Consider the following 12387-nt stretch of genomic DNA (forward strand, 5'->3'; position numbering starts at 1 on the left):
CTTGTTGTTTTAGTTTCTTGAAAACACATATGTAGACACTATCCGGTCATCAGGTAAGTGTAAAGGTCATGTGGTGACCTGTTGAACTTTGACCTTTACAAGGGCTTGTTGACAACTATGGCGTTCGGCACTTGGTTTCTCGGTCTCTTCCCTTTCAATGTGTACACTTTTCTTGTGTTCTGTGTGGCCTTCTTGTTGACGCATCTGTTTGTGAACCGTCTGCGGGATTTCCCGCCCTCCCCGGCGGGCGGTTTGCCGTTGCTGGGGCACCTTCTGTCTCTGGGCGCGCGGCCGCACCTCAAGCTGACGGAGTGGAGGGGACAGTACGGGGACGTGTACAGCATCAGGATGGGGCTGGACAGGGCGGTGGTTCTGAGCGGGTACAGGGTGATCAGGGAGGCGCTGGTAGACTGCCGGGATATGTTTTCCAGCAGGCCAGATCTTTACCTGCCCAACGCCGTATCTGGATGCGGAAAAGGTACATCATGTTTCACTGAACATCTTTAACATTTCTTCAACCTTGGGAGGTTACTAGTAATAATACACACACTAAGTTCCATGCGCACCCTAGAATACAATAAATACAATAATAGAAACACAAGAGTGCAAGTGAGCTAAGACGTACGTAAACACAGGATTAACAAGAACGCAAAGGTAGTAATGAGGGCCTGCAAGGGGGGGTCCCAACAACACTCTACTCTGATTTCGGAAACCTCTCGATTACGCTTTACGATAAATTCCAAGTGGCTACAACGCATTACGTAGGATTAAAACGCCGAATACGCTCTACGGAAAAGGGCTTGCGGGCCCCCAGTAATCAGTACTATGTAAATTATTAATAGATAAATAAACAAAAGATGCTATTAATATTAGAAAAATGTAACAGCAGTGATAACACAAAGATAATGAGGCCATATAGTGAGAGGCTATGTGTGACAGGGACGTAATCTAACGTGTTCTGTGCACTACCAGATATCGTCATGGCGAGGTGGGGCCAGGCCTACAGAGAGAGACGACGGTTCGCCAGCAGCGTGCTGAAGACTCTGGGTATGAAGGAAGGAACCGGAAGTGCCGAGGACGTCATCAGACAGCAAGCTCACAAACTCTGTCATACGGTTAGTAATTAGTTGACCGTACTGTTTGTCATATCGTTTGTGGTGCCCCAACGGTCGACTAATCACATAGTGGAAAAAAAAAACTTTTTTCCAACTCAATGAAAAACATCGATAGCTTGTTCTTGTATTTCTCACAGATTTCCGCGAAAAATTCTCAACCCTTCGACTTGCTAAGCGATTTGAACAACGCGGTTTCAAACGTCGTCTGCGCGCTCGTGTTCGGGCAACAGTTCTGTTCCGATGACGAAAGAGTCCGAGCCCTTTGCGAAGGTGTGGTGCAGGGGTCAGCCAGGGTCAGCACAGCGCAGGCCTTCAACGTCTTCCCTTTCCTCCGGTTTGTACCTGGATGTAAGTGTGCGCTTTTTGGATTTGCAGTTATCAATGTACATTATTATGCATATATATGGGTAATAAGATAAAATTAGAAAGCTAATGTTTGTAAAGCAATTGCATAATGTTTACCTTCACACGGTCTAGCCTACTATAAAAGGCTAATATATATCTATGTTTTATGCTGCTTTCTTTCAAGTAAACAAGGCTTGTACGGAAGTGTTAGCCGACATCAAAAAGATCGAGGACTTCATCTGGGAACAGATAGAGGAACATCGCCAGCGCCTTGTCCTTGACCCGGAAAACCCACAGGACTTCTTAGACATGTGCCTGTTAGAACTTCAAGGTCACGACAGGGTTCAAGGACTGACAGAAGAAAACGTCATGTACATCGTGTTGAACCTGTTTTTGGCGGGAACGGAGACCACGACCACGACGTTACGCTGGGTAATACTGTACATGATCCTGAACCCAGATATACAGAATCGGGTAGGCTGGGGATTATTTTCCTCTTTGGTAGACTTTGACGACATAATATTATGTAGAATCTATGGCACTTGTCGGATTAATTGTTTGACATGATGGCATCATCAATAAAAAAAGAGACGTTCTAGGAGTGTTAGCGAAGCTAGTCAAGATTTACACCTAAACGTACATCAAACAAAAATTTCTTGCAACGTTTCTAAGCCCAAACGTATGAGAGCAAAAACACGGAATGTTCTGAATATTTTATAGAAAAGAGGAGAGCAACAATACGACAGTTGTTCATCAACTTTTCCAAGCTCTTCGCCGCTAAGGTTGGACTTAATGGTGATTGATCAATGTTCCAAGTTATATTTTGAGCTTTTGCGAAGTAATTTTCGTCTCTCCTTCAATGATAAGGTTCAAGAAGAGGTGGACAGCGTTGTTGGGAAGAGCGGGGCCCCGCCAACCCTGGCCCAGCGACCCCGGCTGCCCTACACGGAGGCAGCGCTGAGGGAAACCCAGAGGATCCGCAACATCACTCCGCTCAACCTGCCGCATGCCACCGCGGTAGACACCGCCTTCAGGGGGTACCGTATCCCCGCTGGAACACAGGTAATACTCTAGCCTGGTATCCAGTCGTGGTTGGGGCAGACTGTCTTGAGGGCTCTAATAGTTTCCCCCGTTCAACTCAACAGACCGCCCGGTAGGGATGAGATGTAGATCTATTTTGTTGAAAGGATTTCAGAGTTACTCCGTGTCGTCCTATTTCATACTAGGTGATAACAAACCTGTGGTCGGCACACATGGATCCGGAGTTCTGGCCTGATCCGGAACGATTCAATCCGGACAGGCACCTGGACCGGGACGGGAAGCTCATCAAGAATCCGGAATCCTTTATGCCCTTTTCAGTTGGTGAGTTTCCATGGTAACTGCGTGGTTTTGTGATTTTATTTTCATAAAATATAAAAGAGTGAAACCTAAAATCCAAACAATATTTCGACAATTGTTGCGTTTGTTTTATTTCAGGTCGCCGAATGTGCTTGGGCGAGCGTCTGGCCAAGATGGAACTGTTCCTGTTCTTCACGGCCATGATGCAGCAGTTCTCCTTTGTGTCGCCAGAGGGCTCTGCAACACCGTCTACGGACGGCGTATTTGGCATTACGTTGTCGCCAAAGTCGTACCGACTTTGTGCTGTAGCCAGATGATTGGGACCTATCACCCCCTCCACCCCCCACGCACACACACACAAATCAGGTGGGGTCGTGTGGCGCAGTCGGTAGCGCGTTCGGCTCACACCTGAGAGGTCGCGGGTTCGAACCCTACCCATGTCACCGATCTTGTGCCCTTGGGAAAGGCACTTTACACGACTTTCCTCACTTCACTCAGGTGTAAATGAGTACCTAGCTTCGGCTAGGGACGTCCCTCGGATAGGACGTTAAATGGAGGTCCCGTGTTTGGGAGAGCCATACCCCACGCACGTTAAAGAACTCACCGTACTTATCGAAAAGAGTAGGGGACCTTCCCGGTGTGAGTGGTTCAAACCTTACAGTCTGGTCTCGGGGTTGACATCTTTGAAAAGGTGATATTCACCTGTTATGTCAATCCTTCCACAAATGTGGTAAATCTTCATAAATAAATCAGAAACATTCTAAAACATTATGCCTATGTAAACATGTATGTTTGTATTTTTCGTCGTCTCTGTATTTTATATTTCTACATGAATTTATAGACTTTATAACGAACTTAAACATTATATATTACATATTGTAATGTAGGTACAACTCGTGCCAACGTTTCGATAGTCTTTATACATGTACTTCTTTAACCTTCCACCGACAAATAAGGATTGCTTCTATCTACTGCCCACCGCTAGGTGGCGCTGCAGTGAGAATGATGCGGTCCCAAACGCGACTAATCTTGTATCCGCAATGTTCTCACTTCAACAGTTAGGACTTGTGACGCCAGCTGACTGTGTTTCCCCCTTGGTGCTATCATGGAGGTAAAACTACCTCCATGGTGCTATGTTCCATGTCCAGGTGTTTGCACCTGTTTGTTTCGCCAGCTACACCATGTCAGTAGAGTATGTGAAACAGTAAAGTGACGTCATGAGTGGCATCATCGCTTGGCACAAAAGTTCTCCATGTCTTTCATCGCTCCGGTGACGTACAGCACGGTTCGCATCCAAGAGCCCGGCAGCCAGCTGAAATATGGAAAATACGTTGTATGTGCTTGGTCATAGAATGCTCAGTTCACGTTTATGTACAATTGTTGTGCGTGACCCAGTGAGGCAAAATGTACAATAAAGTACAAAATAGGTTGTATATACTAATACCTATGTACTCTCCAGGCAGAGGTTTGGGCTTATTTTGGGCGTGTTTGTAGGCAGGCTTTTTTGGGCGTTCTTTATTGTACTGATATCTTTTTTTGTTGGTTTGGCGCGATAAAAAAGTAAAAAAACGCAAAAAAATAAGCCAATTTAAGTCCAAACCTCTGCTTGGAGAGTAATACCTATGGACACATACATGAAACAACTTGAGGTATAGATACCAACCTATTGAGTATCCAGGTAAAATGCATGATCCGGGGAAGAATAACCCGACGCTGGTTGTTTTTTACGGCGTCTACCGTCTGCTCAGCAACTTGCTGAGGCGTCAGGGAAAATGACCTGTTGTGTACAGAAAAGGAACACCAAACAAAATAACCATCAGCAATATTAACCAGTGGCGCCACATGTTGGTTGTAGATAAGAGAAATGGTGGGCAGTGCCATAAGTGACGACTCAAGTCAAACTAGCCTTGGAGCCAGACGGTTTCCAGGGCCTAAACAGGCCAGTTCCTCTAACACAGCCCCCCTCGGTTAGGGGCCCTGCTGACTTAGCCTCTACCAGGCTTCGGGAGGCGGCTGGAAAGAGTAGAATTTATCCAAAGAGAGAGATAATATGCCAGGGGAGTTGGTCCGGTAGAAAGTACAGTTTGCCGCACCGCACCCAAACCCCAACTCCACTGGCATGCCTCCCGAAGCCTGTTAGAGGCTACTGCTGGCTAACTCTGGACCTAGTGTTCAGGACTAGAGTAAAACTGGATCTCAGGCCTATGTGCTCCACAAAGATAATACCATACTGTACATGCATGAACGTGAAGAAGGCATATCCGTACTGTGTAGTGAGGTCCTTGAACATGTCCGTAGTGGTGTGACCGGGACACACGCACGTCACCCCGACATCCCGGCGGCCCTGTGCTCTCAGCTCCGCCGCCAGAGACTCATAGAACCCGACCACGGAGAACTTGGACGTGACGTAGTCTGAAACCCCGGGCAGCGCGAACAGCCCTAATGTCGAGGCTATGCCGACCACGTGACCGCGGCCGTTCGACAGCATGGATGGAAGAACAGATTTGGTTGTCTGAAACACATGTGACAAGAAAAGGTTGCGACCAATTGGAATTTCACATTATTTCAATTTTCACTTGTTGGAGACGGGGGACGCCATAAACTTTCAGCAACTTTTGACTCATTGCTCGTCATGTGAGACACACTCATTGCACCAGTCATGTGATGTGGTCTGTGTGTATAACGTGTTGCCATAGAAGTGGACCAGTTAAAAATTTAGGGCAAGTCATTTTCCCCTTACAGTAAGGCCTCCCTGCAATGTTAGACGGATTTTCGAACTCTTTACATTAACTTGAGGTAAACTTGTTAATTTCAGCATTGTCAAGTACAGTATTCCAGTAAGTTAAACCAAGGACATTATACACTGTGTATGTCCTTGGTTAAACCATTCTAATTTAAGACGACTTCTGTGCATGTATGTCATGATCTGTTAAAACTTACCCAGAAATGAGACAAGGTGTTGACTCGAAGTGTGTCCTCGATGTTGTCGTCTTTAGTTTCCAGCAGTGCTCCGCCGTGCACGACGCCTGCGTTGTTCACCAGGATAGTTATTTTGCCAACGTTCTCCTGCACCTGAAAAACAACCACTTGAACAGTCCGTTGCCTTGTACCTTGTTCCCGTATAACATAGTTCAGGGCCGTTGCCTGGGGCATTGCACGGTGGAGACTCCGATTACCAATATGTTTGCTGTTTACAGGGAGTCCTACAAGATAACTTTACCAGTCTCTACATATACCGGTCTTTAACAATCGCTACCGGCCTTTACTTAGGTACCACTACCGGCCTCTACCTTCCACTACACGCCTATACCTTCCACTGCACGCCTCTGCCTACTTCTACTACCGGTCAATACCTATCTCTACCGACCTCTACCTTTCACTACACGCCTTTACGAGTATTTACCTCCACCGGCGTCAATCTTCTAATAGACGCCTCTACCTACCACTACTGGCCTCCACTGTCCACTATACGTCTCTACCTAGTACCTCTACCGGTCTTTACCGACCTCTACCGACCTCCATTGGTTTCTACGGGTACTAGCTTTTGATGTGGGTTGTGCAGGGAAAATGTAACGTTTTGAATTCTAATTCTGTACGTAGGTAGGAATCTGAAAAGTGAGGGCTGTCATACAATCTGGGGGGGGGGGGAGAGGGCATTCTATCATGACGTACCTTTTGCATAGTTCTGTACACTTGTTCACGGTCTCCAACGTCGCACCTGTAGAAATGACACACAGTCTTCCCGATTTCTTCTACCTCCTTTTTCACTGACGATAACTTCTCTTCATCCCGGCCCCAAAGAATAATCTGAAAGGACACAAAAACTGGTGATGGTTTTCAACATAACATTAGGCAGACATTTCCACATTCCTCTACAGCAAAGATCTTGCCAACACATTTTGTGATTAAGATAAAACTGAGGATGAATGCCATGTTGTTAACTCAATAATTGTGCTTTTTTTATTTATTTGTATCAAAATTAAGAGAAATATATTGTATAATAATTGTATTCAAAATAAGTTTCCAAAGTTTAGATACAACAGAAAAATTCTTATTCATTATTCTGAATTAGACAAACATAGAAGTCAAACCGGTAGGTAGTAGTACGTATACACATTTGTATGCATAGTGAGATATGTCTGTAAATTTTATATTGTGGAATATCTCTGTGCTTTATTCATGACCAGTACTTAGCTTGTAAGAGGATTTATACTGTACAATGTAGATCATTCATTCATTTCTATTTCAATCCATTCATTCATATTCATTCATTAATTCGAATTCATTTCCATTCCATCCCATTTCTATTCATTTATTCATTAATATGCAGTCAGCAAATCCCCTGTTCCCCATATGTACTGTATTGCAGTGTACGACCTTGCCCTGCAGCCTGCTACAGATATAGATGACCTTCATGTCGAACGAGCCGGGGGAACCCTTTGATTCCCTCGCAACAAAAACAGTCATGTTCGCTAAGTACATTAGAGGTGAAGGTCTGTTGGTTTATCAGATCACGTTCATGAATGCCCCAATCCAGCCCTTATACGTGACTCGCATCGTAAATAAATGTTAATGCTTGAATAGCAAAGCTCTTCATTCACGATTTTGAACACGAGCCGACATTTCGAATTCAATGACCGTCTGTCACCTTCATCAGGCAGCTAATATGACTGGTTTACAGTGCACTGGACCTATGTGTAACTGGTTCACTGTGCACTGGAGCTATGTGTAACTGGTTCACTGTGCACTGGAGCTATGTGTTACTGGTTCACTGTGCACTGGACCTATGTGTAACTGGTTCACTGTGCACTGGAGCTATGTGTTACTGGTTCACTGAGCACTGGAGCTAGGTGTTACTGGTTCACTGTGCACTGAAGCTATTTGTCACTGGTTCAATGTATACTGAAGCTTGATGTAACTGTAGCGATGCAGTCCCGAGCGAAACGTTGGCTTGTTTTAAAAAAAAGTGGTTGTGAATAAAGAAATTTGCCATTCAATCATTCTCCAACCCGATGAAATTATTCACGGATGAAACTCTGATCATTCCCACAAAGGAAACGGGAATGCAATTTTCTTCTTTTCTTCTGAACCTCAAGTTCCAGCCTGTGTCGCTACTGCTATCCGATATCGCATACAATCACAGTGTTTTGACCAGGCTACTCCCGGGAAAAGCAAAGACGAAATGTTGGTTATGTCTGGACGACAGATGGACTGACTGGGGAGGAATACTGAATTCCTCTGACGACTTGCCGCTAGACAAAACACGGTGTAACAGTAGAATCATAGCTACGTCAAAACGTTCCAGGGGGACCTATGTTTTACGGGGATGCATCACACGGTATATTAACAGCGTGAAATGGTTTGATGATGTAATTTCGCAGTGATTAGTCTCGATTTGGCGAATAATCATCTCCCAACAAGCTCTATAACATCACACGTACGCGTACCAATATTCACGAGGCCTGGGCACCACCACAATGCCACACGCGTCTGCAGTACCGTTAAAATATCGATTCAACCATGGCGTGAAAGAAACCTCCTTGATTCTTTGGAGCAGAGGAGGGAAATGAAATAACGATTTATGCGCACAGTGCCCCAGGGGAGTACAGTATTACCGCATTATACCATTAAAGCATTATAACGTATTACTTCTGGTGAGCAATAATGAAGTCCCTGTCATTTAAACTATACTTTACGCACCCCTGTACAGGTTATGAGGGATGCAGTCTTGGTAACAGAAACAGGGAGCTAGAAGAAACCTTTAGGATTTTGCCTCTCAACATCTGCTTGGAGCTTATGTACTAATGTAAAATGTACATATGTATTGAAGTGAATTGACCGTGACTAGGACGCGAAAAGCTAGGGGTTTTTGACACCTTTGTAGATCTGTGTTTGTAGACTGCCTGTCTCCTATTGCACGTCATACATACAGGTCACCCACGGGTCAGGTCCTGTTGTAGGAGGCAAAATCAATAGTTGAATAACCCGTCCGACTCCCCGGCTCCTTTTATGTGTGCCGTAAAAATGGCATTTATGATGTGGACCGAGTGACGGCTGTAGCCGGGCAGGCAGAGCCGACCGCCCCGGCGGCTGACCGCATTGACCGATAGCGATACCGAGACCGATAGAGAGTGTGCTGGGTAAACATAATTTGGTTACCCATTCAACTCCTGGGCAAGGCTACATGTATGTGGTCTGCCTGCAAATGAACTGCGTATATGCTGAGAGAGTCCCATTTCTTAACATACTCGCATTGCGTATATATCACAAATAAACCAATGAGCCATGATGATTGCATATTTTGAATAGGGGGCTATAAAATTCGTGACTCATTTCCCGACTAGTTATATGGCACAGATATGGTTATATATTTTATAATTTAGTACATCATGACATTTGTTAAAACGTTATGTCTGTGGAGGGGTACAAGAGGTTTACTGGTTAGCCTTCTTGCCCTCTCCGCCATACCACCAGTTTTATGACATTCCTGGAGATACCAGTACTATTAACCCTGGTTTAAAGTTAGCAATGACCCAGAAAAGGTACAGACTAATCGGTCACCTACATTCAGTCCCACTGTTGTGCTAAACATGTGATGTTGCCCGAAATAGAACCTCCTACATACTGGGTACGTCCTGTAACACACACACACAGAGCCATGTCCGGATATATACCAACCGTGCAAGCTCCGTGTTTGGCAAACTCCAAGGCAAGGCACCGGCCAATTCCCCGGCTGGCCCCGGTGATCAGCACCGTCTCCCCGCTCACGTCCTTCCGCCGTTCCGCTCGCAACACACGGAGACAGAACACTTGGCAGCTACGGAAAACCACAACGATCAACAGGAGAAGGACCCGCAAGAAAGATTCGCACAGCTCTTTAAGCACCCTTGTCAAAAAGTGCGCCATTTAATATTGTAGAGAATCTGGGACGAGTCCAAAATTGCTCGACGCATGGGTAGGGCAGGCTCAGTGTATACAGGCCATAATAAATAAAACAACACAAGATTATTTACTAACTCTAATTTTACACGACAGAGAGTTGTCTATGTGCTGAATGGTGTATATAATTGTCAACTTTAAATAAGTAGTCTTTATTCCCTCGAGTGTTTCGAAATGGTTTCTCCCACCTCCGGCCTAACCGGATTCTCAAACGCACTTGCGGAAAGGTCTAGAAAAACATGTTCTCTTGTTGTAATTGCCCAAACATGATACCCGATACCGAATGTACACTGGGTTGACTGCACCGTAACCCCACATTTCCTGTGCTGGGCTGTGTATGCCGTATTATGGTGTGCCAAGAACCGCTTTGTGTATAGTTTTCACCTGTACGTGAGAAAGTGTCGTATTTCACCTGTGTTAAAATGTGTCCTCTAGTTGACCCATGTAGCCGGACAGACCGTATTTGTGTGTGTGTGTCGGGGTAGAGGAAGGGTAGCAACGCAACCTCAAGACAAAGTAAAGCGCTTGAACTTTTGCACCTACCTCACCAACTCTTTTGAAACTTTACACACACAATAGGGAGTCTACTGGTACATGGTAAGGGTTCGGTCACATTAATCATACGATAGTCGTACAATCAATCGCAAACTGAGGACATTCTTGAGACAGTCGTACATATACATGTGCCGTACATCTGTCCTGTTACGGGAAAGGCCTAGGATGCCTGAGACCTTCGTCGGTTGTGCACAGCATAAAAACTGCTACTTAAAGTGTGCTTAAACTTAGCGTTTTGGTGACATTTCCTCCCCTTTCCGCAAATTTACGACCTGTATTCGTGTGTATAAACATTGCCTTAACGTGTACTGTTTTTTGTATACGAGAACTAACGTTACATGTCTATTGATCCCCACTACCGCTGTTACAAGCCGGAAGTACACGTACATGTACCCCTGAGCTCTAGCCTCCATATAAGAACTACCAGCCTGTGTCTTTGGCAAGTGGAGCCCAGCTGGTTAACCATATTGACATGTCACAAGGAACACGTGTCTGGTGTTATGATTGTGTCGGAATAATGAACTCACTACATACTGTTTGTGAGCTACTAATGATACTAACACATTGACAGTAAACTGCGCCTACGTATGTATGGGCACACGATGATAATGTACTAGCTCACTACAGACTGACAAGCAGTGATAAAAGATGAAACAGTTGATGTTTGTGTATGCGTATAATGTAATCACACTGTCAAGTCTCATTTCAAGCAAACGACGGTACAATTAATTTCTTGCATGCGTCCGTCAGATGTACGGAATACATGACTTGAGGCATAGACTTTTCCACAGTGGCATATAAACGACACCTAGCGGTCCCTGAATGTACCTCTTCCATCCTGCAACAGTGACGATACCTGTAGCTGTTGTTCTGTACCTCTCTGAACATGACGGGTACTTCATTGGTTTCTTCCTGTGTATGATCGCCTGTAACATCTGCTGCGTACAATAGTTGTGCAATAGTTGTGTAATAAAGTTATTCTACTGAGTGATTTGGTTCTCAGTCTGTTCTTTCGCATTCTTCTCATACCCTGTACATGTTCACTCTTTGGTCCCAACGGTTGGCATTGCTTGTTTCTTGCTATGTTTCTTGGCCTGATGCCTTGTCCAATATGTGTTGTTGGGTTGAGAAATTTAATTTTGTCTCTACAGTTGGCACTAGTCGTATGACAGCCCACAAAAATTTGCTTCTCCCTCTGTTCTTCCTTTTCTTGTACCCTGTATGTGTTCGAATTCACTCTTCGGTCCCAACGTTCGTATTTTCTTGATATGTGTTCCTTGGCCTGATGCCTTGTCCTATATGTGTTGATAGTTTGGGAGATTTCTGCCTCTACGGTAGGCACTAATCGCAATGACAGCACAGAGAGACTCCCAATTATCTACCCGTGCTCAGGTATGTGACACGCCGTCCGCAGGTGAATCGTCCCTCGGTCGTCTCCTGCGCGCCTTCCGCCGGTTGTCTCGCATGTCCTCGGTGAGTACCCAGACTATCGTCGCTCCCGCCACCGTCACCAGACTGACCAGGCCGACCTCCATCAGACTGCTGACGAGGTAACCAGCTTCTATCAGGATGTCACTCACAAAGGCTAGTCTACTGGGTCCCTTCGAGAGTCTCTTCAGGGGGTTTAGTCGATGCGCCATTATGGTGTACGTCCCCTCACGTACACTGACTCGTGTTTTCTTGGTTACGCAATGTTCTCGAACGATTTGCTCGCCACAATCCCGTGATGATATGTCACAAAGAGCTACTCAATTCGCAACAATATACAACTACTCTTACTATGACATCATTGATATTGAAAATGAGTGGGAAATCCAAATATGTCATAGTGCACTGCAAAGACATACGAGTACTAGCATTACGGCGCGATCACGATTTTAAGTTTTCTAGCAGAACCACCAACCGACGACAATGATCAAAGTATTTTCTGCAACAACAAACCATTTTGTGCGACAAATTCACGACTATCGCAAGTATTCCCTTACTCATCAAAAACGACGCCTCGCCTTACATCGAAGTTAACGCTCTGGTTACAGAAGTAAGCTGAATAGGAGATTAAGAAGTCGACCATGTGAACAGAACATACGATGCCTGT

The 12387-nt window shown here is 45.2% G+C and overlaps 2 protein-coding genes across 2 annotated transcripts; one reads left to right on the forward strand and one right to left on the reverse strand.

Annotated features, from left to right (window-relative positions):
* The first annotated feature begins 53 nt into the window (after positions 1–53).
* On the forward strand, positions 54–3649 carry LOC109482013 (cytochrome P450 2J2-like). Its single transcript, XM_019784649.1, has 8 exons — positions 54–478; positions 973–1115; positions 1253–1463; positions 1645–1934; positions 2328–2522; positions 2687–2822; positions 2937–3164; positions 3552–3649. The coding sequence occupies exons 1-7, from the start codon at positions 118–120 to the stop codon at positions 3113–3115; spliced, it is 1515 nt and encodes a 504-aa protein (XP_019640208.1). The 5' UTR covers positions 54–117; the 3' UTR covers positions 3116–3164; positions 3552–3649.
* A 356-nt stretch (positions 3650–4005) lies between these two features.
* On the reverse strand, positions 4006–9850 carry LOC109482029 (short-chain dehydrogenase/reductase 3-like). The gene is made up of 6 exons (XM_019784681.1): positions 9477–9850; positions 6471–6605; positions 5739–5870; positions 5066–5310; positions 4462–4575; positions 4006–4110 (listed from the first exon to the last, which is right to left on the reverse strand). Exons 1-6 carry the CDS (start codon positions 9702–9704, stop codon positions 4026–4028), a joined length of 939 nt encoding a protein of 312 aa, XP_019640240.1. The 5' UTR covers positions 9705–9850; the 3' UTR covers positions 4006–4025.
* Between the last annotated feature and the right edge of the window lie 2537 nt (positions 9851–12387).

The sequence above is a fragment of the Branchiostoma belcheri genome, unplaced genomic scaffold, assembly GCF_001625305.1.
Source record: "Branchiostoma belcheri isolate BF01 breed outbred unplaced genomic scaffold, Haploidv18h27 scaffold59, whole genome shotgun sequence".
NCBI classification, from domain to species: Eukaryota; Metazoa; Chordata; class Leptocardii; order Amphioxiformes; family Branchiostomatidae; genus Branchiostoma; species Branchiostoma belcheri.